The sequence below is a fragment of the Rhineura floridana genome, chromosome 16 (assembly GCF_030035675.1).
Source record: "Rhineura floridana isolate rRhiFlo1 chromosome 16, rRhiFlo1.hap2, whole genome shotgun sequence".
Classification (NCBI taxonomy): Eukaryota; Metazoa; Chordata; class Lepidosauria; order Squamata; family Rhineuridae; genus Rhineura; species Rhineura floridana.
The window spans coordinates 19,405,499-19,430,688 of NC_084495.1; the positions used below are offsets into that span (position 1 = coordinate 19,405,499).

The following is a 25,190-nucleotide window of genomic DNA, read 5'->3' on the forward strand; positions in this document are numbered from 1 at the left end:
TGATAGTTCCCAGCAGTTTTACATAGATGTTAAATAGCATGGGAGAAAGGATAGAGCCCTGTGGCACACCGCAATTGAGGGGCCAAGGGTCTGAAACCTCATCTCCCAATGCCACCTGCTGGTGCCTATCGGAGAGAAAGGAACGGAACCAGTTTGATACTGTGCCTCCTATTCCTAATCCCTCCAGACGATTCAGCAAGATACCGTGGTCGATGGTATCAAAAGCCGCTGAGAGATCTAGGACAAGAAAGGTGGATTCTCCCCTATCTAATGCCCTCCTCATATCATCCACCAGAGCGACCAAGGCTGTTTCAGTTCCATGTCCAGTTCTGAAACCCGATTGGTATGGATCTAAATAATCCGTTTCATCCAAGTGCGCTGACAGCTGATTGGCCACCACTCGCTCAATGACCTTGCCCAAGAATGGTAGATTTGAAATATTTTAAAATATTTTTAAAATATTACAAACCTTACTGTTTTGCTACCCTTCTTTTTTATTTTTTACAGGGGTGGGTCAACGTGTGTTGCTTTACTTTTCTTGATGAGGCTTATCATTGAGCTGCTTTCCTTGAGTCATTCTTCAGCGATTTTGCATGCTGTATTAGGAAGAGGTCTATGTAAAAAGTTCAGATTTTCACAAAGGGGGAGTTCCACCTCCAATGCTACCATTCAAAAGGGAGGAATGTCATGTGGTTGGTTGACTGCCACAGGCCAAAGGTGACGTGACATAGATAAGAGTAGAAAAAATAATGTATGTATAGGGGAGAGGAACCTGTTTAAATCCAAGGGCCATATTCTGTTGTGGGAAATCTTCAGGGGTATGTTGCAGGCTGGTTATGGGTGGGACCAGATGCAAAAGTGACTCTCAGAGCAATGGATTTGATTCAATCTTGCATCCTCTTCCTTTCAGCCAAACAAGAGACACTAGTGCAGTTAAGGACACATTCTAGCCAGCCAAAATCACAAAAAGGGGGGTATTGCCTGGGAAGAGTCCCAAGAGTCAAATGTAGAGGTCTGGGGGGCTGCATAGTAGGCCTGGAATTCTCCACCTGTTAGGAGAAGGTTGGAATTGGGCAGGTACAGCTTGTAGGTTTGGGGAGTGCACTTCCCTAGACTGAAATGCCTTGTCCAAAGCTGGCACTGCTGCCATGGTGGCCACAGCAGGGTTCCTAAGAGGCTTGTCTTGGGAGCCCTGCTTCCTGACTCTGGGTGTTAGCTCACATTAGTTCTGGGTCAGGCAATCTGGAAAGAGCTTGATGCCCAGGATGACAGCTGCAGTGGGGCCTTGCTGGAGGGTAGTGGCTCCCATGCTTGGCAGGAAGAAACACTATCATTTTGTGTTGGGCACTTTCATAACCACCAGAGGGTGCTCCATATAACAATTGCGCTGTTGGCATGCAGCTCTAGGACACTGGTTATTTACTGTGAGTGTCCATTCTGGTCCACTGTGAGCAATACATCCAGGCTCGCCTATCAGCTCAGCACTATGAGGGAAGTGGGTCAGGTGCAGAGGCAGCATTATTACAGAAAGACACCAATGCAAGTTGCACAACATTTTAATACTTTATTGCTGTTTGTTGTTTTCCCTGTAATAGACTCTACGAAAGGTCCCTATTGCACGTCAGTGGCTCATTTTGGTATCCTGAAAGACATGAGGCTTAAGTACAGGCCGAGCTTGCTCCCCTACACCCTCAATGCTAGTTACATAAAACAATCTTCTCTTAGAAATGGGTGATTGTTTAAGTAACACCCCTCCAATGTTGTGGTGGGAGAGTGACGGTAGAACAAACGTGCTCTGTTAAATGTTTTTGGTAAAGGCAAAGATGTAATGGTGGGGGGCAGCTACCTGTTCCCTCCTTGCATCATCTGCTTCTGGGTTAAAACTTAATAGCGTCTGCTCTGGGGTACCAAGAGTATGTTCTTCACAGCGGCACCCTTTCCTGCTTTAGAGCACAAACGTTCAGGCAAGTCAAGTCTCCCAAGAGAATTGCCCAAGCGCCTGGGGAAGGCAATGTTGATTGCTAGCTGCCTCCTTACCCTACACTAGGGAGAGCACAGGTGTAAAATTCAAAGAAACCACCACTCAGAAAATGACTGTGCAACATGTAGGGGGCTTCAAGGAGCAGCAGTGTATTTCAGCAAGGAGATCACAAGTGACAAAGAAATTAGGGTAGTTAAACGGAGGTTATACAGTTCAATTTAAAACTGAGCTCAGCTCCCATTTTAACATTCACAGCTAATGGCTTTCACACCAGAAGGTGATAGTAACTTCATTCCTGAAGACATCTTAATCATCTTGGATAAGGGTTAACCACCTTACATACCTCCCCAGTGCAAAATTCGCATGTGTGTGGTTCTACAGTGTGCTGAGCACTAGCCCCCCCCCAATGCTTCTGAGAGCATTTGCAGCTTGAAAGGATGGGGACTCTTGCCCTGGCAGTAACAGCCCAACAGCTGCTCTGAGGAAGGGGTGAAAGGGGCTGTGCATTGGACACAAACCACAGAGCAGGGACTTGCTGTAATGAAGGGGTTCTGGGAGCTACCAGCACCGGGCTTGGTCAGTATACCCAAGACACAGGAACCCACTGGGGAGAGCTGCAAGCACATTCAAAGGCCTTCTGGAGTTGTTCAAGGCTCTCATCGACACTGTTGTTCACAAGCGACAGGTCAAAGTAATGAGCGTATCTGCTCCGGATAGCCTCCGAGTCTTTCTGAAGATGCTGCAAAGTTTCTGACTGCAGGAGGAAGAGATGTAGAGTTAGCCATGTGAGGTGGACAGTTTAACAAGCTGCTGTTTACGCTATGTGGGGTTTCTCAGTTCACAATACGTTACTGCTTTTAGGTGCAGCCTCAAACTCAAAGTACCACTTGCAAAATCACAAATGGGTAGGGTTGTATACACATGGTGGTGGTTTTTCTAAATATGCCGAGATAACTAGCATTTTTAATAGAATCCCTATATTCCACTCATGATTTATACATTGTAAAGTATTACATACTCAAGGCCTCTGAAGGGAAAAAAAGATAAATATTAAGAGTGGGACTGTGCACTCTTTGCTAGGTCAAATCAAGGTCATCTAATCCACTTTTGCAAAAATTCCAGCAACCAGTAGACACTAGGTCAGGGGTTGGGGCAGATCTAATCCTCCAGATGATGTTGGGAGTCCCAACTCCCATCAGCAGGACCCAATGGTCTGGGGTGAGAGGGATTATAATGCAAACTACTACTGTATGACACCAAGTTGGCTACATCTCAGCTAGGTTATCTGTTGCTGGCTTATTCTGTGAAGTAACGCACTTGCTCCAAATTTAAGAGTCCATATGATAGCAGCAGCAGATTTGCCACGTGTGCTATAGTGTGTGTATTGGTTCACACGGAAGGGAAGCCCCAAAGAGCTGGCTTAGCACCATATGAACCAAATGTGTTTGTTTAAGGAACATCATGCAGCATCCTTTGCAAAATGCAGGCATTCCAGAGTGTCTGCATTGGCATAACTAAGGAAAAAGTACTATGAGTGTGGCAAGCCTGAAAATGACACGTAAGACTGTGTCTTGCATCCAAAATAAGACTGGCATCTCCTACCTGATCAGCCTTGTCTGTGGGAGCAATGAACACGATGAAAGGGGAGAACTCTGCTGTGTGGATGATCTTCAGTGTCTGCCAAAAGGGGGGGAAAGAGCCATTTCAAGGCCATTGCTATAAAGTTAAAAGACTGTGTGTGCGCACGTGCCTACCCAGTGACAAGCCTGTCTGGGATGCTTCAGGCTTGGGTTGCTTCGTTTTAGGGCAAGACGTCCCTGAGCATCTGCTTCTTTCAGTTTTCTTCAGGAAACAGGAAAACCCTCTCACTAAAGCAGGGGGTGGGGAACCTCTGGCCCGCGGGCCAATCTTGGCCTGAAAGCTATTTCTCCAAAACCACACCTACCTGTCAACCAGAAGATGCCACTCTGATGGGCAGGTGATGTCAGATGATGGATGGGGTTCAACAGTGTTGACTGTGCCTGCTGGTTCACCAGCTCAGACCCTTGCAGAAAGCAGGATTGAACTCTCCACTCGTCACTTGATGAGCGGAGAGTTCAATCCTGCTCCGCGCCGCTTTGCTGTTTACTAATCTCCCTCTCACTCGTGCCCACCTATCGGTCACCTGATGTTGCCATGATGTCAGATGACTGGCAGATGGGCAGGACCACCCACCTGTCAAAGTTAGCTCATGCAAGGGAGTGGAGGGAGATAAAAGATCTGGCTGGTCAGGCCAAAGACAGATTCACTAAAACATCTAAAACAAGGCTGCAATTCCCATCCTACTTGGGAGTCAAGCTTGGATGGCAAGATGAGTTTTGAACCACTCTCAATAGGCGGTGCAAATGTGTCTGAAAAGGGCGATGGAGGGATGTCGGCAGCCCTCACAAATCAATGAGCATGTGCCCAGCTGAAACACTCTGCAGGGTTGCTTTGTCTATGCCAGGGTCCCAAATTGTGTTTGGCTCTTTATCTCTTTTCCCTGGATTTAGGGCTGGGGCAGGGGATAGGCTAAGAAAAACCTGCTGCTCACTTGCCACTCCCTTTTGCTCCTAGTCACCTGCCCATCTCCTTGTGTCCCTTGAACACAAGCCATTTTCTAGTATCTCCCTCTCTTCCGCCTCTGGTCCCGAGGCAGTCATCCCTTCTCACCTTTACACTTGTTATGGACTAAACCAGGGCTAGGGAACCTTTGGCCGTCTAAGACGTTGCTGTACCACAACTCCCATAATCCCTAATCACTGGCTATGCTGGCTGGGGCTGACGGGAGTTGGCATCTAACAACATCCGGAGGGCCAACGGTTCCCCAGCCCTGGGCAAAAACATGGTTGGGGAACAGCATGGCCCAAAGTCAGGAATTATGAGAGTTATGAGTCCAGCCACATCTCAAGGGCCACAGGCTCCCCAGCCCTGAGCTAGACGTAGAACAACGGAGCCACAAAAGTTTCGTTTCTGTTTTTCAAAGCAGCAGGGCTGCACTTTCCTACCTGTGGCTCGATATCCAGAATCGCAATTTTGTCCTGTTCGTGAATCTTGTGCACAGTCTCAAATTTGGTGCCAAACATGTTGCCCTGGTAACTCCCAAACTCCAGGAACTCATTGGTGGAGATGTCTTTGGTCATCTCCTCCGTGGAGACAAAGTGGTAGTCTTTCCCATTCACCTCGCTCTTCTTCTGCGGGCGGGTGGTGTCTGCAGGAGAAAGGAAGAGAGAAGGGCATAGAACTGGGCTGTTGCGAGGAGGTGGCAACACCTTCAACAGAAGGGAACTGGGGGAGGAAGAATACAACTCAAGCTCCTTACAGTATGATCTCAAAAGGGAAATGAAGAGCAGGGTGTATTAGCCATCAGAGCGCTTTCTCAGCATGGCGCCTCCAAGGGAGAAACAGTGAGTGGTGCCACAAGAACAGGGCCCTGTCAGTGGTGGCTCCCCATTTATGGAATGCTCTCCCCAAGGAAGCACACCTGGTGCCATCATGGTCTGCTTCTAGGTGCTAAACCATTTCTGTTTATCCACACCTTTCATTTGAAGGGTAGTGTATTACGTTTGGGGGAGACAGTTTTAGTGCTCATCTTTGAGTGGGATGGGTAGGGTTTGTCCTTTTATAGATATTTTTGGATGAGCACGGTTGTGTTTTAGTATTGTTTTATACAGGGTTTTAATGGGTTGCATCCAATGCTGTGCACATGAAGTTCTGCTTGGCCAACGGAACTCCCCCTTCATCTCCCTGTGCACCCTCAAAATCTGCTCTGGAGGGCCCTGTGTTAAGCCCTCCTCCCAGTCTAATTTATACCACAAACCAGCAGCATTAGCTGCACCTAAAATGGGTTCTACAAGCTGCAGAAACAAGACTAGTGAAGGTTGTGATGCAGCCTGCGAGGTATAGTAGTTAAGAGCGCTGGGCTAAGACCTGAGAGACCAGGGTTCAAATCCCCACTCGGCCACCATGCTCACTGGGTGACCTTGGGCCAGTCACTAACTCTCAACCTAACCTACCGCACAGGGTTGTTGTGAGGATAATATGGAGAGAGGGAGAGCTATGTATGCTACCTTGAGCTCCTTGGAAGGAAGATGGGATATATATAATTTCCTGCATCAGGCTGGGGGCTCAGAAACCCTCAACAGATGGCACGGTGGAAAACTTGGTTTCTGGGCACACTTACATGGAATGGGGTATCCAAACTTCTCTGGATCCTTGCTGAGTAGGGCATTCTTAATATGACTCCGGCCAACCCCACCAGCCCCTGTGCAAAAAAAAGAAGAAATATAATGGCAATGGTATTTTAGCTTCATTTTCTCATAACTGAAGAACCTCAGTTATGTTGGAAAAAAGATACATCACAACGTAATGACAAGGTCAGCCTCTCCTGTCTAGAGAGATGGATCTTATCTAGATCCCTTATCTAGGGATGGAAGAGAATTTCATTGGCCCTGCATTTTTTAAATGAACTGGATCAAAACGTAATTATCCTTCAGATTTCGTTCTTCTCCAAATTTTGCAGTACCCCACTCAAAATGCATAAAAAACAAAATTAAAAAAGGTGGTATCCAGTGCTAGTCTTACTCAGAGTAGACCTGTTGAAAATTAAGCCATTACGAACTTGGGTTCATTAATTTCAATGGGTCTACTCTGACTAGAACTTAGTTATGTACAATCCTATTTTTTTGGGGTGAAATGTGTTTACAAATGAGCCCACTGAGGAAATTCACATTTAAATGTATATATTGTGATAATACATATTTAAATACATATTTTCATAACTTTTTTTTTAAAAGGCACAGATTATTTGCAGAAATAGGACAGAACGGAGTTAGCAATGAACATATGCAAAATTGACACAGACCAGAAATAGATCTATTTATCCATTCCCTACCCTTATTTCCCCATCCTAAACCTGCACCACTGACCAGCTTTAGCCAGAGCATAAATTACTTTGCCCAGCCTTAGACCCCACTCCACAATTCTCTTTTGCCTCAGGAAAGGAGGAACCAGTTTGCACCGCAATAAACCGTAGTTAACCGTGAACATGCCTAAGAGCAGTCTTTCACTCCTCTCTGCTCACACTGGGAAGAAAAAAATGAGGGTCCCCCAGTTCGGTCATAAAGCTGAGCCAAGGTTTTTTTTCTCTCCAGACAAGAGTGGAAACAGCAAAACAGACCAAAAAGCACACTCATGATTGTCATGAAAACCTGCCTTCAAGATGGTTGTGTAGCAGGGAATTGTGGGATCTTCACAGATTAACATTTGGTTTTTGCAGTGAGGCCATGAGTGGCAGTTGTCTGCCCAGCTTCAGGGAGGATGTGTAATCAGAGGCCCAACCTAACACCTTATCAACAGAGACCTGGCTCCAACAAGATCTAAAATCTGGGAAGCTTTAGGGAAGAGGTATAATCAGAGGCCCAACTTAACACCTTCTTGTCAGCAGAAGACTGGCTCCATGGAAGACGTGATGTCTGGCACGCTTCAGGGAGGATGTACGATTTGGCCCCTGATTGGTTAATTGTCTCTGGCCTGTGGCTGGGGGATTTTGCCATAAGTATGGGCAGAAAACTCTAATTTTTTGTTCCTTTCCTGGGTTCCATCATGCTTACATGATGTTACCCAGTGAGGATCCATTTTTGCCATCTACTATCCTGTCATCTCTCTGAGGAGGGATGGCTATGCAATTGAACTTTCTTGTTTTCTGTATTGTGATTGAACTCTCTGTTTTACCTTGCCCTCCTCGGTGTGGATATTAGGAAACCGTTTTGCTACTGTAACTGCGCCTTTCTTTTTTAGTCTTTAATAAATTTACTTCCATTTACCAGTGTGTGTTCATTTCAGGAGAGGGTTGGTTCTAAGCCAGTACCTTGACCATTGACCAGGACTACTGTGTAAATTGGAATGTTTGTTTAGGGCCCCAGAGCAAGGAGTGTCTGCTTGTCTCTGGGGATCTCAGGCAAGTTACAGGGCTCTGAAGTTCCCCTTGGCTCAGGGTGATTAACCAGATAAGGGGTGGTGGCAGCTATCTACCCTGCAGGGCTCTTGTGAGCATGCACAGCCTTGGCAGAGAAGGATATCTTGCCAGGATCAATTGCCCTGGGTAGGGAATTGGCTCCTGGAAGGGTGTCCAGAGGGGCTGGCGCCCCTTCTTCACAATGATAAACCATTAACTATGGTTTAGCATGATGTATGAATGAAGCCAGTGCATGTGGAGAGAGAGAGAGAGATCCCTATAAGGATTCCATTAATCACCTAAAAATATATACACGTAATTGTGATTAACAAAACATTTTGGCTTCTGCCTTCACCAGCTGGTAGTAAAATAAATACCTCTGTTTTGTTAATCACAATAACATATGTAGATATATATTAATTTGATTCTTCTTGATTGGCTCCTGCTGACTGGTCTGTTTTAATGGAGGGGGGTCCCCCCATGTTTTGGCGTATTGATGCTAGAGTGGAGCTGGATATAAGGGTGTATTGCTTTTACGAAAGTACATGCCACATGTTTTATTACCCCTTGCTCATTTATCAGACTGTTTGTACCGTGGGGATTTATTGATCCACTGGTTACAAACTTGTGTTGCATTTATTAAGTTACCGTATTTCATTTATTTAAATAATTTCTATACTGCTTTATATTTCCAAAAAAGAAAGAAATCTCAAACTGGTTTATGATCTAACTTAGAGCATCAAATGGAACGACTGGATACCTATAAGCACCAGAGTCTTCCGCTTGAAAGCCGGCAGCCTCACCACCTCCTCGTAAGACACCACATCCAGCTGGTCAAAGACTAGAAGGAGAGAGAGAGAATAAGACCCTTAACTGAGCTCCAAAGGGCTTCGAGGCCCCAACATGTCTCGGCCAGGCTGTAATCTCTATTTGAGACTTAGGAGAATCTTGGAGACTGAGGGGCAAACAACATGTGACTTGGAACTGTGTATAATTTATTTGAGGTACAGAATTTAGTTTTTCCTAGTGTGAAATTTTGAATTTTTCTTTTGAGCACTGAGTACATGCCTGTTCCTGGTTGCAACGGACAGCAGAGCACTGCTAACAGATCTGAGCACGCTGTCTTTTCTCTTTACTAAAGTTCCCATCTTTTCAATGAAAGCTCTGCCGTTGACCTAAGGGAGGCCTGCAGCTCTGTAGCAGAGCACATGCTTTGAATGCAAAATGTCCAAGTTCAATCCCCGGCACCTCCAATGTTGTTATTTTTTTTATTTTTAAAAAGAGAAGTTAGAACCAGTGATGGGAAACCCTGGCAACCCACTTCCAGTCCCAGTAAACACTACTGGGCTCAAAGGACAATCAGACCTGGTATAACAGCTTCCTATGTACGTGTTCAAAAGTAGTAGAAGCTTCTACTATGCATAAAGGAAGCAGAAAACCCCAGCAAACATGTTATAGTTACAGAAAAGAACCAGCCTGCTGGCATGGACCCATTTTAGCCCCATTCTTTAGCCGTGTGCACACCATACATTTAAAGCATACGACTTCCCTCAAAGAATAACTGGAACTGTAATTTGTTAAGAGTGCTGGGAATTGTAGGTCTGTGATGGGTAAACTCCAGTCCCCAGGATTCTTTGGGGGAAGAGGGGAAGTGCATTAAATGTATAGTGTGTACACAGCCATTCTTGCCCTAGCCTTCCACGCAGGGCACCACCCCCAAAAGGAGCAACATCAAGTATCACTGCAGCTCCCAAAGGGGCACCCATTCTCCTTTCTGATTTATTCCCTCGTTTGTCAAAATCTTCCATATCCAAGACTTGGCACAGATCCCAGGGACCCAAAACGAAAAACTCTACTCTCCAAAGCTGCGGCTGGAGCTGACTTGTTATGATGAGTCAGAAAAGGTGTCACTATGCTATCAAATCACTTCCTGCAAAGGCTTCCCCGCACACCGCTTAGTAAACAAAATTAAAAGGACCACTTAAAAAATGTAAATGTACTGCCTTCAAGTCGATTATGACTTATGGCGACCCTTGAATAGGGTTTTCATGAGGTCACCCACTGAGCTTCATGGCTATGTGGGGATTCGAACCCTGGTCTCCCAGGTCGTAGTCCAACACCTAACCACTACACCACACTGGCTCTTATAAAAGGACCACTTACGCAAAGCAAATGCAAAAGGAAAGGGTCTGGAGCAGCCTTCCCCAACTGGGTGCCCTCCAGATGTTTTGGACCACAATTCCCATCATCCCTGACTACTGTCCACACTCCTGGGGCTGATGGGAGTCTGAGTCCAAAATACTTGGAGGGCACCTGGTTCGGGAAGGCTGGCCTAGAGAGTGATCACACAGGCCAAGGAGAAGCAGCGGGAAATACACTCGCACACATACCCTCCTCTACCTCTTGGATCCAATCTGCACATAACCACAGCAGGGTGGTGGCCCTGTGATGAGAAACTGAAAGGACTGGGCATGCTTTACCTTGGGCAGAGAAGACTGAGGGGAGATACAGTAGCACTCTTCAAGTACTTGAAAGGTTGCCGCACAGGAGAGAGCCAGGATCTCTTCTTGATTGTCCCAGAGTGCAGGACATGGAATAACGGGCTCAAGTTGCAGGAAGCCAGATTTCGGCTGAACATCAGGAAAAACTTCCTAACTGTTACTGCGTGGCACAACAATGGAAGCAAATACCTAAGGAGGTGGTGGGCTCTCCAACGCTGGAAGCATTCAAGGGGCAGCTGGACAGCTACCTGTCGGGGATGCTTTAAGTTGGATTCCTGCATTGAGCATGGGGTTGGACTCCATGGCCTTACAGGCCCCTTCCAACTCTATTGTTCTATGATTCTATGCACACACAGCAGCGCAGAGGAGCTCTACAGAGCAAGGTGTCTGCATGAAGGCTGCTGTGCTGTTCCAGAGGTTTTCACCACTCTACTAAGAAGCAAAATGCAGTTTGCAGCCCACTGTGTGAAAAGAGGGGTTGCTTCCCTTCATGTGTTGTCGGGACTATGGCTCCCAAAATTCCACACTACGGGCCATGCTAGCTGGGGCTGATGGGAGTTGTAGTCCATCTACACTCCATCAAGGTCCGTAGGGCTCCCCATCTCAGTGCCAACAAATCAACAAAACTACTTGCTGGAAGATGTTTCCCCATAGATACTCTGCATAATACTTTCTCGAGTGCAGGGATGGGGAACCCTAGGTCTGGGGGCCAAAGGTGGCCCTCCAAGCCTCACTGATCCTCCAAACTCTCCCTGGGCTACACACCCTCTCCAGTCATACCCCAGATGTTTTTGCCTGGCTGGAAAGTGTCCTTGAAATCTGATCATGCCTCCTGCCTGACTAGATAGAGGGGAGAGGGGTGTGTGCAAGTGTGGGCAGAGACTAACCCAGTGTACAAAGATAAAATTCTCATTCATTGCTCCACCCACTTTTGCCTCTGGCTCTACCCATCACTGGCATGTGGCCCTTAGAAAGGTCCCCAGAAGGGAATGTGGGCCTTGGGCTGAAAAACGTCCCTCCACCCATGTTCTACAGGGTTGTACTGTAAGGGGCTGCTATTCACAAAATCAGGCCCAGAATACAAGAGGGATCAGCAACTAGCAGCCCCTGGGCCAAATCCAACCCTCCCAAGTACCACTACCACTCTCAAATCCCAAGGAGATGGGAATCATAGGGTGTGTCATTTTGAGGACGTGGCCCTCTGCCCTCACCACCCCAGCCTCAAAATAGCTCCCTGGTTGCAGGAGCTGCAGAACTAATGCACAAAAGGTGCAGTACAGCCGTAACAAACCATCCTTATGATTTAGCCTGATGGCAAGACCTCTTTGTGGAAAAGGGGGATATGGGGCAACAGGGAAAGAGAAGGAAGTACAGGTGGGGTGGGAGAAGAGGTGCTCACTTGAGCTGTGCTTGGCCAGGTACTTGTCTTTGCATTTCTTCTTCTTGCCAAAAGGGCTGCAGCTTTGAGCTTCACTGGGGTTGCCCTGAGTCACGCTTGCAACACGCCTGCAGGAAGGGAAAAAAGGTATGTTGCAGTGGAAGAAAGCGAATGTCAAACCAGGCCTCACCTTTCCCAGAACTATCCCTTTATCCCATTATAACAACATAAGAAGAGCATTAGGCCAGGGGCCCATCTAGTCCAGCATCCTGTTCTCACAGTGGCCAAGCAGATGCCCTTGGGAAAACCACAAACAGGACCTGAGCACAACAGCATTCTCCTCTCCTGCAGTTTCCAGCAAATGGTATTCAGAAGCACGATGCCTCTGATAATGGTTAGTAGCCACTGATAACGTTGTCCTCCATGAATGTGTCTAATCCTCTGTTAAAGCCCTCCAACTTGGTGGCCATCACTGCCTCTTCTGGGAGCAGATTCCATAGTTTAACTATGCACTGAGTGAAAGACCACTTTCTTTTGTCTGTCCTGCATCTTCCAACACTCAACTTCATTGAATGTCCTCAAGTTCTAGTGTTATGAGAGAGGCAGAAAAACTGCTCTCTATCCACGTCCTCCACGCCATGCGTCATTTTATTTCACAAAAGTCTGGGAGAGGGGGGCCTTCAAACTGACCAAGGCAATTATCTCTGCCCTGCAAAGGTGGGGGGGAAGAAACGTGAGTTTGGGGGCTTTCTATGGAGCAAGGAATACAATCTTCTGCAGGAACATTGCCTACAAAAAAAGAGGAGTGCCAAGAATCTGTAGTTCAAAATGAGGATACACAGGTTGCCTGCACCATCAGAGGAGTGGTAACAGGCTGCGTCTTGGCTCTCTGAGGCTAACAAATCTATAGCATTTCTTTCCGAGGGATCACTGAGAGCCCAGGAGTTTGGAGCACACTCTTCTAAAAAGGAAACTGAGGGCTGATGTTAAGAATTCTGAATACTCATATAAAGCCTGTTGGGACCGGTTTCCTTTCAGGTCTGCCTTACCCTATATGTGTCCATTTGACCATTTAGGTATGCAGAACTGGCACCATTACAGATCTGTTACAGATGCCACATAATACCCAGTTCACACTTGTAAGAAATCATGCTTTCAATGTGGCAGCACCTACACTTTGGAACTCCCTGCATATTGACATCAGGCAGGTGCCTTTGCTGTATTCTTTTCCACGCCTGCTTAAAACATTTTTGTTTAGGCAAGCCCATCTAGACACAGATGTTGGTATGTTTTAATCTCTTTTTAGTCTATTGCTGTTTTAACTGTCTTAAAAATGTTTTAATGACTTGTTTTTAACTGTTTGTATTGATAATTTTAATGTTTTTCGTAAACCACTTGTAGAAAACCTTTCATCAAGCGCTATATATACATTTCGTTAAACAATGGAAAGGCAAGGAACCTAATCTTAAGGTGCTGTTGGCAATGCTGGGGATCCTGTCACAAGATCTTATCTCCTTGGGTGGAGCCTGAAGAGATCAAGCCAGGAATCTGGAAGGGAGGGGCAGTGCGCTGGCAACAAAACCAGGGCATCATCAAACAGGATGTACCACTCCTGTAGCTCTAGGGAGGGGATGAGTCCTGCTGATCCGTTGGAGGAGCCCACTACCCGGCCTTGCCACCAGTTGCTGTCATCCTTGTTGATGATCTCGATGACGTCTCCTGTTTGGAATTTCAGCCCAGCTTCTTTGCAAGGGATCAGGCTGTCCTTTCGAGGGTCATAGTCAAACTGGGCTCTCATGAACATCTGTAGCGAGAGAGGGCGGGGGTCAAGATTCAGCTGGGGAAAGCCCTTCAACTTGCAGGCTTAGACAGACAACAGGTTAAACTGGATGCAAGAAGGCCTGAGAATGTGTCCAGCTATGGACTACAACTCCCATCAGCCCACCCAAATCATGCCTCCTCCGATACCCTTCTAAAAACTGTAGCTTAAGGGTCTAAAACAAAAAGGTAATTTAAATTTAAATTCTTAATTGTAATTTAAATCCCCTAATATAAATCCTTCTTTCCTTCCTTTTCTCCTCACCCTCTAACAAAGACACATTCAAACACAAAACAAACGTGTATCACATTTGCATTCTGCCCTTCTCCCTACAAGCTCAGGCAATTTTTACATTTGTATCCTGACCTTTCTCCAGGCAGCTCAGGGCAGCATACACGGTTTCTCCTATTTTCATCCTCACAACAACCCTGCGAGGTAGGGTTTAGGCTGAGAGACAGTATTACCCAAGGCCATGGCACAGTGAGCTTCCTGGCAGAACTGGAATTTGAGCCCAGATCTCTCTACTCCAATCTATCTATTATACCACATTGGCTCTTAACAACATCCTGGATTCACAAAAAAATGGCAGGAAGATCCACTGAGCAGGAATGGAAAGGAATTTCATCTCCCACTAACAGTTCCCTACTGCAAAATCCATGTGGGTCTTGCATTCCGAAGAAGCGTGCAGGCCTCCATGATGTATCTTCCTCTTTGGAAGGACAAACTTTGAAGTGCTGCTGGCTGACTCACTACAGGGCTTTCAGGACCTCCCCAGTACAGCTAAACTCTGCATGAAACACAAATTCCGCTACTACAAGCACAAATGCTGGAAGCAGGAACAAGCTAAGTCCAATTTAATACTGATGGGGATTGATAAGAGCCTCTGATGACAGCCAGTGTGGTGTAGTGGTTAGAGTGTTGGACTAGGACCTGGGAGATCAGGGTTCAAATCCTCAACCAGCCATGAAGCTCTCTGGGTGAATTTGGGCCAGCCACTGCCTCTCAGCCTAACCTACCTCATAGGGTTGTTGTGAGAACAAAATGGAGAGGGAGGAGAAACCTATATGTCACCTTGAGCTCCTTGGAGGAAAGGTAGGATATAAATGTAATAGTAAGTATAATAAAAAAATTAAAAAATGAGCTTTAAGCATCACATCATGCATGCACATCAGCACAAGCCATGGTTAACACAAGCCATATTCCCTCAAAAAACCACCACAAACTATAGTTTCAGTTCCTGGTTCACATGTTAACTACTGTTTGAGTTAACCATGGTTAACCACAATAAGTGTAACATGAAACCATGGTTGGTATTGGAAAGGAAAAAAAGAAGGAAACTGCGCCACAGGGGAGAGGAGGAAAAGAATAAGTGTGCAAGTCTGTGTCCCACTCCTTTCTCTAACCAAGGTTAAGAGCTTGGCAGTGCTATGGCTGCACTGGAGACTTGTCCTTAGCCATTTCCAATCTGTGCACAGTTTTAGTTGTGCTGTTGGCAAGATATGCCTTCTTTATTACAGGGTTGGCCTTACATTCTCCAAGACCCCAACACCTTTGCGGCTTAGGAAACAAGGACAGGAAACTAAGAACAGACCCACTAAAATTAATGGACCTAACTGAGTCACGTCTGTTTTCATTCATTATTAAATGTATATCCTGCCCTTCTTACCAAAAGGAGCCCAACTGACTTCAGTGGGTCTACTCTGAGTAGGACTAGCACTGAATACCTCCCACAGAAAGCTGCCTTGCACCAGGTCAGGCTATTTGCCCACCTGTGCCTCTTTTAGAACACAAAAACAGAGGCTGTGGAGGGGGAGGAGAGATCCAGATTGCGGCAATTTCTCCCCACGCCCAGGGTCCAGGCAAAAATCACTCCCCCAGCAGTGCGGAGGGGGGCAATTTTCATCAGGGCTGTGGTGTGGCAAGGAGTGTCCATCCCTCCCTCCAACCCTACCTTAAAAAAAAAGTTGCATTTGCAAGTCACACATTTAATATATTGTGCCGTTTGGCCCTTTGAGCATCTTCACTTGTGGGGCCAACAAATCTACTTCTGAGGCCCAGGGTCTGGATTCTAGCCAGTGTTGTCTACTCTGATTGGCAGCAGTTCTCCAGGGTCCCAGGCAGAGGTCTCTCCCATCACTCGCTACCTGATCCTTTGTTTTGGATTGAACCTGGGACCTTCTGCATACAAAGCATGCGCTCTACCCATTGAACTACAGTCCCTCCCCAGGCTTCCTGCACCGCTTGGGTAGAGCAGCACAGCAACCCCCTTCATTCACCCACACTCATATTATCTGCCGCTTGGCCGCTTCCCCTCCATCCCCTTCTTGTCCCCCTCGTGTAGATTTAGGGTTGCCAACTTGCTTCCCTTCGCAGCACTCCTGCATCTGTTAACAGCTGCAGAGCTGGAGGAAATTAAGAAAGGGCCATTTCTCTCATCAGCAGATTGCCATGGCTAGGGACAGCTTCCCCTGCCCAATTTCTGCATGCCATTAAATGGTTAAAAATGCCAGTGGGAGGGGGGGGAAGCGTGAGAAAAAATGTATTCTGTGGGTTTGGGAGTGAATGGGAAACATCTTGTGAAATCTCAAAGGCTGGCAGCATCACCGGATAAGATTCTGCAGTGGTTAGAGGGTGGTGCTTTAGAGGCCCAAATGCTAACTTGCCCTTCCACATAAGTAGGAAAAGTGGAATTGTACGAGTGACTCAAGAATCATCGTTCTGCATATGGGCTTGCTGCCCAGCAACTTTGCTCGCCTTCTGAGGCCCTGCTTCAAGTCTCCCGGCCATCAGGAATGTGGCAGGTAGGCACCCAAAAAGGACTTTTCACAGCTGTGGGATCCAGGATTTGGAACAGCCTTCAAGAAAAGTCTGCCTGGCCCCATCACTGTGAGATGGGCAGCAGAGTCAGTATTATATTCTAGCCAACTTTGGCAGCCTTCCACTCCATGCATGGCATTTAGTAAGCCCGCCAATCAGCTGATTGTCCATATGGGCAAAAACAGATCACCTGACATCATTGTGGGGTCAGGTGACTGACTTGGCCTTTGAGGGTGGGAGAGATAAGGATCTAGCCCGCTGGCTTAGCCTTTTTTCCTACAGTTTTTGTATGCTTGCTGCAAACTTGCAGTTCCTTCCAAGCCTGCCAACATCTCCCTCTCGAGCATAGATTTTGCCTTTTTGGCTACATCAGGACCGGCACTCAAGAGAACTGAGACAGCAATTAGTATATATGGCAATTGCGTATGTTTGTTCCTATTGTAAACCACCTTTAATATTTTGAGGGAGGGAACAAATTTCGACAATAAAGAAATGAGCAACAATATGCAGATACGCCTGATTTGAATAAATTATTTTCAAAGATTGCAGAAATAGAGAAATTCAGGATTTTTTTCTCTCTCTTAAAATCTGTTGGTGCTGAATGCGAGTATTATTTTTAAAGCAAAGAATAAAATAATTTCCACATCATTGTCGCCATACGGAAACCATTAGTGAGAAATGAGCAGTAAATATAGGACAGCTGCCTAATTGCCTCAAATGAGACAACTTCAGTTCAGAAGGGAAGGGCAGAAGGGAGACTGATGGAAATCCCTATGGTCGGTGGGTTTCACTGTCTCATAGGAGTAGGAAGCAAATAACTGTGCCTCTTTGCCCAGGTATAGCAAAAGCAATACAGAGATGCAGTCATGGGCCAAACAAAAAAAAAAAGAGGGGGAAGAGTCCCCTGACACCTTTTAACAGGTTTACTGGGGAACCGAAATGGGCACCATAAAATATGTTTATCTTGAAAATGCCGCAAGTCTTCTGTTGTTGTGATTGGTTTTTGCTGTAACCCAGGTACCATCTTTGGAATTAACAGCCCGCTGCAGCCCATCCCAGCAGCTTCAGGCATCTCTGTTGCCTTAGCAACAGCAGCACAGCCCTGCCGTCACTAAGAGTGGGCTGACTTCTTCACAAAGCAATCTATTGGCCTCACATCCCATAACCCCATACGGTGTCAGCTGGTGACAGAACAGCATGAAAGAGGGAGGAAGAGAAGAGCCAATTGTTGGAGCACAATTGCTGAGCGACCGTCCCTGAGGACAGAGATTACAGGCACCCCAAAGTGCGCGCACACACACACACACACATACACACCAGGCCATAAAATTGCTATTTACTGCTTTGCCCAGCAAAGGAGGATGACTTGGTGACAGTCAGAACTGCCTGGCCATCTACGGTACCATGAGGTGCTAACCATTGCTACTTGCTCACATGGCTGGCTTTCAATAAAAGGCAAATTCTGGGAGAATATACCTGTTAACAGCCTTAAGCCAGGGGTAGCCAATATGGTGCTTTCTGGACGCTGTTGGACTCCAGCTCCCATCAGCACCAGCCAGCATGGCCACTTGTCAGGGCATGCTGGGAGTTGGAGTCCAGCAACATCTGGAGGGTGCCACATTGGCTACCCCTGGCTTAAAGCAGGGGTGGGGAACATCAGGCCCAGGGGCCAAATGCAGCCCTGAGGACTCTCCCCAGGCTACACCCCTCATCAGACCTGCTCCGCCCTCTTCTTGAGTATTTTTGCCTGGCTGGAATGAGCCCTGGAACACGGACCATCACAGGCATCTGGCCCCTGGAAGGTTGAACAGAAGGAAATGAAGCCCTCTGGATGAAAAAGGTTCCCCAGCCCAGCTTAGAGCCTTTGTGTTCAGCCAGCCACCCGTCAATCACATGATGTCACCATGAGGTCAGGTGAAGCGTTTTCCTTTGCCTGTACAATTTGAAATCAATCATGCAGGCAAAGGCATATGGGTTTGCAGCTGCCATCAACCAGTCTTTGCCTGCCACACACCTGATGTCTGGTACAGAGCAAATGGACATGGCTTGAGGAAAATGGCCTCGCAGGCCAGTGAGGCAATAGCTCAATTCTAGGAACATAGGAAGCTGCCTTATACTGAGTCAGACCCATCAGTCCATCTAGCTCAATATTGTCTACACTGACTGGCAGCGGCTCTCCAGGGTTTCAGGCAGGGAGTCTCTCCCAGCCCTACCAGGAGATGCTGGGGATTGAACCTGGGCCTTCTGCATGCCAAGCAGATGCTCTGCCGCTGAGCTATGGCCCTTCCCCATAAATGCATTTCTTTTCCATAAATGTATCTAATCCCCCTTTTAAAGGGATTGCAGCTGCAGTCGGTTGTTGGAGGAGGGTACTGGGGAGAGACTGAATAGGATGCAGCACAGGTACCTGCTCCACATCATTCTTTGTCCCACCCCAGCATTAGGCTGATGCAGAATGACAACAAACAAATATGCACCCATTTTACATACCAGCTGTAGAATTCATCTTTCTGTGGTGCAGGATTCTGGCTAAGAGGCACAGAATTTAAGCTTGTACACAGCCCTGTTTCAACCCCCTGCTCTGAAGGTGGAAACTCCACCTACCTGGAGGGCAGGAATGCGGCTCTGCTGGTTGGGAATGACCTTTAGGGAGATGGTCCCCTTGGTTTCTTTCTAGTGGATAAAGGAAAAAGGAGAGAATCAACCTCAGCTAAACCAACCACCAAATAAGGATCCCGGCTCTTGTATTGCCACCCAAACGACGAATACGGCTGGAAACCTGGAGGTGCTTCAAATTCTCATAGGAGTAGAGCACCACGAGGCTCCCAGCAACCTGGTGACACTGCCTTGGGAAATCAATTTTTAAAAAAATCTAACAGCAGCCACGTCCAAAACCATGCCTAACATTCCTCGCACTCAGCTCCAAATTTTGTTGACCCCAGTGCTAGGGGTGCACAGGAGGAAATGGGCATGCTGGGGTGTCATGAGAGAGAATTCGGAGCCAAACCCGATGTGATCAGAGAGAGACACAACTGGATCTCCCAACTTCCCCCTTCCCTGTGGGGCTGGAGGCTCTGGTTTTAATTGGGACAGTGGTGCTGGGAGAGAGGGTGCTTCCTCCTTCCCCCTGTGCCACCTTCTCCATCAAAATTCTCCCCTCCCTCCCACCAAAGCTCCTATTACCCCACTGGCAAAAAAAAAAGATAGTGACTTGTATCCTGTTTCTTCCCCCCCCCTTTAGAAAAAGGGAGAGTTTTGATCAGGAAAACAGCCCCTCCACTCCCCAGGAGCATGGCTATGAACAACACTGGAAATCGCCACACACACTCACTGCATGCAACTGCTTTCAAGGGAGATGGGGAGATCCAATCACATATCTCCGGAATCACAATTTTTTGTCCCTAAATGTTCAGGATAATCCTATGGAAGAATAGGAAGGGGGGGGGGAGCAGGGGTTTTCCTTACAACAAATAGGAACCCATGCATTTTGCTGCCGACCTCGAAAGCACTCCAGCTGAACATTCACAAAGGCTTGGGGGCTTTGCAAGAGCTCAGTGCAAATACTTGCAAAAACTAACACTGGGCACTTGCAAAGCATCCGCCACTTCCAGGCTCAGAAAAAAAACTAAAACACACTATGGGTGAGGGCAGGAGAAGGCAGCAATGACAGGTGCTCCCCAGACCCTGGTGGATCAACATTGCCTGCCGGGGTCTAAAACCACTGCCTTTCCCTGTTCCAAAGATAATCCTTCTGCCTGGAGGCAGACGGAGGCCTTCAGGATTAAGGTGAGCAGAGGCTTGCGATCAGGGCTTGTGTTCGCCTCACTCTTGCTCACAAGCATTCGAGCGGGGGTGCCCGCCTGCATGCTTGTCTTTACCATCTGTAAGAGGAGCTCAGGACTCCTGCAGTTGCAGCCTGTCACTCAGGGCTGAGAAAAGCTGCAAAATGCCCTCTTCTGTGCAATTGTGAACAGTGAATGAGTCAGAGAGACAGGGCAAAGAGTACCCCCATCCCCTTGTTGGTTCTTCCATTCTAGTTTTCCACTCTTAACTTCCCATGCAAAGAATACACCAAGGCATTCTGTGCCCATAGAGCAGGGGTGGAGAACCTCTGGTCCTCCAGATGTTGTTGGACTATAACTTCCATCATCATCATCATCATTTACCTCTTAATGCCAAAACCAGCTTCTAAGCAGCTTAAAAAGTATAAAAACCAGTTACACAAACATTAAAATATAAACATCCATCAGTAAAATCCACAATAATATTCTGTACTGGAATTGTTTCTAAGTTTTTTGAGGACATTTTTCGCTTGTGCGTTTGCTGCCCTGGGCTCCTTTGGATTATTAATATAAACCCATTAAAACATTCAAATATAAGTGCACAATAACACAGCTCCATTAGCACAGCAGTCCATCATTCCTGACCACCAGCCATACTGACTGGGGTTGATAGGAGTTGCGAGTCCAACAACATCCGGAAGGCCACAAGTTGCCCATGCCTGCGGTAGAGAATAAGGGCAGCTCTCCTTACTCCTGGATCTTCGTGTCCCTAGGCTGTTTCTCACTCTATGATACCAGCCTAGTCCTTTTCCACACCTTGCTGATTTCAGGGCATAGTCAGAAGAGGCTCCCAGCACGAACACTTTAACTCCCTCCTGACTGGTCCGAGCTCAGAGAAATGACGAAAGTGCGGCACAGCCTCAGATCCATGAGCTCCTACAGACTGGAATGATTTAGGGTTGATTGTCTTTTTAAAAGGTAAGGGGCAATCACAGCAGATTTCTGCTCCCAAAAATGAAAGCTCAGATCCTTCCCCTGCCCCAGTACCTACCAGAATCTTCTGCAGCTGGTCTACAGAGTGGTTGGCGACACTCTTCCCATTGATTTCTAGGATCTCATCTCCCACGTGGAGGGAGCCTGCCAGGGTAGGAGACATGAATCTCGTGAAGAAAGAGTGCCACTCTTCCAACCTCCCCCTTCACCTCTATGTACATTTCAAGAGAGAAAAAGGTAATCACCCTCACCCCCTCACAATCAAGGGACAATGTGAGGGTGGGAAGAGGATCCCGGAGGCTTCATGGGTGCCAGGGAAAGACCTCAAGGGTGCCTTTGCACCCACAGGCACCACAATGGCAACTCCTGGCCTACAGGAAGGCCTGTGAGCTCCACACTCCAGAGCATGGTAAAAATTTAAAGAGTTTTTAAAGTCACATTGCTAATAGCAGTTTAACCATGTAAACTCTGAGGCTTGCATTACTCATCTGAAAACGCAAGCTATGAAGGTCTTTTTTGCACAGACACACAAAGAAGGGCAAATATGCTTGAAATGCTTCAGGACTTGTTTGCTCTTATAAAAAAAAACATTTCCTACACTCTACTTGACCTATCACCATCACTCAGGCAAAGAGCTCACCATCTTGATTCCTCCTACAGAGCCAACACTTGCTCATGGCTGGAGGTAAAACAATCTAACTCTATTCTGAGTGGGAAGGACAGCTCCTTTCAAGCTTGGCGTCAGGAGTGGGCATGCTGAGGCACCTCTCAAGGGCCCCAGGACTCAGAAGGGCTTGTTGACGACTGGTGTGACCCTGCCAATCCACGCCACTTCTCCCAGTCATTCACTTTGGACGTGCTTTGCTGGTGGGTGGAAAGGTTTCTCAATGAGAGCCGAGGCTGGGCTCCAATTTGCGGTGACTGCGCACCATGTTAGAAGACCCAAAATGCAATACCTGAGCCAGTAATCTAACATGGTGGGCAGCTGTCGCGTGTCAGAGTCAAGCCCCGGCTCGGCTCCCGTTCAAAGGGCTTTCGATTGCTCACCAGTACGGCATATCCATGGGCCCGGCAGAAGACAAAGTGAGTGATTGGTGGGAGAGAGGGAAACATGCGGTGATGTGCAATGGCCCCAGGCGGAGATCCAGGTTGGTAATGGGTGGGGGTGCCATGCCGAGGGCCCATCAAAGCCTGGCCCTGACTTCTTGATCTCCGATAGAAAGAGCAGAGATCCACGCTGAACTGCAATAGCAGCACTTAGCTGTCCAACCCCACCTCTTCTCCCGGCACTAAAATATCTCCATTCTAAAGTCAAAGGAGAAGCTGCATAGTCTCCATTCTGTCTAACAGGAAAAGGAAGACTTTGCATTTCCACGAGGACCAAAATCTCATCAGATTTTGGGACGGGGACAGGAAAAATCCAGGAGTTTGTGGCAACCCGGAGGAAACAGCAGAACTGTCACCTAAAAGGTGGAGGTTAGCCAATAGAGTTTGGTCCATTAGGGCAAAGGGGCACTGCCCCACCAACCTCTCCGTCTTGATTCTTCCAAGCCCACCTGCTTTCTTACTAACAAGCAGTCCAGTTGGGTGGCTTTGGCTGTCAGCTTCCTCCTCCTTAATCTCAGGGTTGCCCCTTGCAGACCTCAAGGAGGAGGAGGAGGATGTGGACAAAAAGTAGAATTAGATGGCTCTGTCTGTCATTGGCTCAGGGCCTGCCTACTGTTGGTCTCTCTGCTTTCCGCCCCATCATTCCCAATGAGCACCAGGCACCACTGACATTGGCTCCTAATGCATTTTTAAAAATATTTCTTCTAGGCCTCCTACTTCTTTTTACCTTGCCTGTGGATCATGCCCCCGTGGAGGATCCTGGCCACCATGCAGCTCTTCTTTTCATTCAGCTTCAGTGTGATTCCCTAGAACAGACAGGAAAGTCTGTGATAACTGGGATCGAAACTACAGTGTGACGGCTTGGCTTCGCTGCAGAGCCCCCCACAGCCTGCCTCTGTACCTCAAGCAGCCCTAGTTGTTGCATCCAGGAGAGCAGACTCCTCACCTGGCTTAATTCTGGTTCATTTCCCTCATATATAACAGCTGCCCGGTGACATTCCTCTCCCTAGGACAGAGCTGGCATCTGGGATTGGCAAGGCTGGGCATCTGCCAAGGGGCCCATACCCCACAGGGGGGATCCAGGTCACCAACAAGACCTCTCAGAACCTGCTCCTTTTCTTCACCATTGAAACATCAGCTTCTCACAGGGGAAGGACCATAGTTCAGTGGTAGAGCATCTGCTTTGCATGCAGAAGGTCCCAGGTGTCTGTAATTTCCAGCAACTTGTGATAATGGCAATGAGGAGCTAGGCTCACTGACTGGGGGGGAAGGGGATGCCATGGAGGATGGCACTGCTTCTAGGTCAGTGATGGAGGAACCTGTGGCCTTCTCAGAAGTTGCTGGACTCCAAGTCCCATTAGCACCAGCCAGCCTGGCCAATGGCAAATGATGATGCGAGTTGTAGTCCAGTAACATCTTGAGGGCCACATGTTCCCCATCCCTGTTGTCTAGATCTTAAGGGCCGGCACCAGAAGGCAGCCAGGTCGGGCCCTGACCAAGGGCCCCTGCAGCCCAGCCCCCCCCGAAGGACCCCTTCTTAGGGAGGGAGGATAGTGCTCCCATTCCACGATCTGCAGCAGTGTTGACTTCCAATCCTGCTGCAGATTGCAGAGAGGGAGCTGCCAGCCCCCCCAAACCATGCGGGTCCGCAATGCCTGTCCACCTGCCCCACCTACCTTTCCTGTTGTAGTGAATGCTGTGTGCACTGTGCACGCATACCTGCCATCAACCAAGATGGTGGCGGAGGCTTCCCTAACAGGCTGATGGCAAGCATGTGCATGTCATGTAGTGCGAATGCGTGCCAACAACCAAGATGGCAGTGGGGATATCAGCCCCCTAAGGAAGCGGCTGCTGCCATCTTGGTTGATGGCAGCCGTGCACATGCAGCATGTATGACATTCATGTTGAGGCGACAGGAGAGGTAGGTGTGGCGTGTGGGCGAATGCTGCAGGCCCAGGGCAGGCTTGTGCTGGCCCTGTAGATCTTGCTTCTGGAGGCTCCCTCCACAGCTGCAAGAGAGTTATGCAACCCAACAGAAAATCCCAACTTGAGGGACATGTTCCAATGAAGCTAAACTGTCAGAAGCCTTGAGCTCATCTAAGCCTTTCACCCCTGTCCCACTAATCCCGGGAGGCCGCTTGAAGAAGCAAGAGAGAGATTTCCCCCAGTGCCCAGAACCACAGAGAGTCCAGGCACTCTCTCTCCACCAGCTCACCATTGGCTCCTCCGTCACCTTCTCAAACTGGATGAACCTCATTTTCCGCATCTCTCGCCCATTTGCATGAGCTGGGCTGCCCAGCATGGCTGAGCCATTGGTGTAAATGTCCTCGGTCATTGCATTCAGTGAGTTCGGAACTGCCTGTGAAGGCAAAAAACCAAAAACAAAACCCCAGGTTTAGGAGCAGCACCCAGTAAGTCATGCCTCATCCTGGTCTCCCAGGACTAGGAGCCACAGCAAGCTGGAAACTTCAAGATAAAAGGTCTTCAGCTCAGTCATCCTTTCCCTTCTCCCACCCTTGAACCAGCTCCCCAGCCACTACTAGGTTGCCGAACTGCTATTAGGGATGAACAAATCTGTCAATTTTGGTTCTCCAAGTGCCTCATTTTTCCAATTGAGAATTCAGTTCTCCACATTTCTGCAATCTGCATTTAAAAAAAAACTAATGAAAATTCATCAGCATTTGAGTGTGACTTTCTCCTAATACACATATTTTTGTTTGCAGTTTTGACTAATATACACATTTTTCAAAGTAATCTCCCCTAATATATTGCATATTGGTATATTATATATATATATATTTGCATATTATATATATGCATATAATATATGCACTTTTA

General features: G+C 47.6%; 1 protein-coding gene across 3 annotated transcripts in view; it reads right to left on the reverse strand.

Moving 5' to 3' along the window:
• Positions 1-1,544: 1,544 nt before the first annotated feature.
• MPP1 (MAGUK p55 scaffold protein 1) overlaps positions 1,545-25,190 on the reverse strand; it is a 43,901-nt gene continuing 20,255 nt past the window's right edge. For all 3 annotated transcript variants that reach the window (XM_061598240.1, XM_061598239.1, XM_061598241.1), the window contains 11 exons: positions 24,568-24,711; positions 23,080-23,158; positions 21,304-21,389; positions 19,075-19,143; positions 13,442-13,638; positions 11,856-11,962; positions 8,716-8,796; positions 6,183-6,263; positions 5,008-5,210; positions 3,584-3,658; positions 1,545-2,735 (listed from right to left, as the gene is read on the reverse strand). In XM_061598240.1, coding sequence (XP_061454224.1) covers positions 2,559-2,735; positions 3,584-3,658; positions 5,008-5,210; positions 6,183-6,263; positions 8,716-8,796; positions 11,856-11,962; positions 13,442-13,638; positions 19,075-19,143; positions 21,304-21,389; positions 23,080-23,158; positions 24,568-24,711 — 1,299 coding nt within the window. In that variant the 3' untranslated portion in view covers positions 1,545-2,558. The remainder of the gene's footprint in view (positions 2,736-3,583; positions 3,659-5,007; positions 5,211-6,182; positions 6,264-8,715; positions 8,797-11,855; positions 11,963-13,441; positions 13,639-19,074; positions 19,144-21,303; positions 21,390-23,079; positions 23,159-24,567; positions 24,712-25,190) is intronic.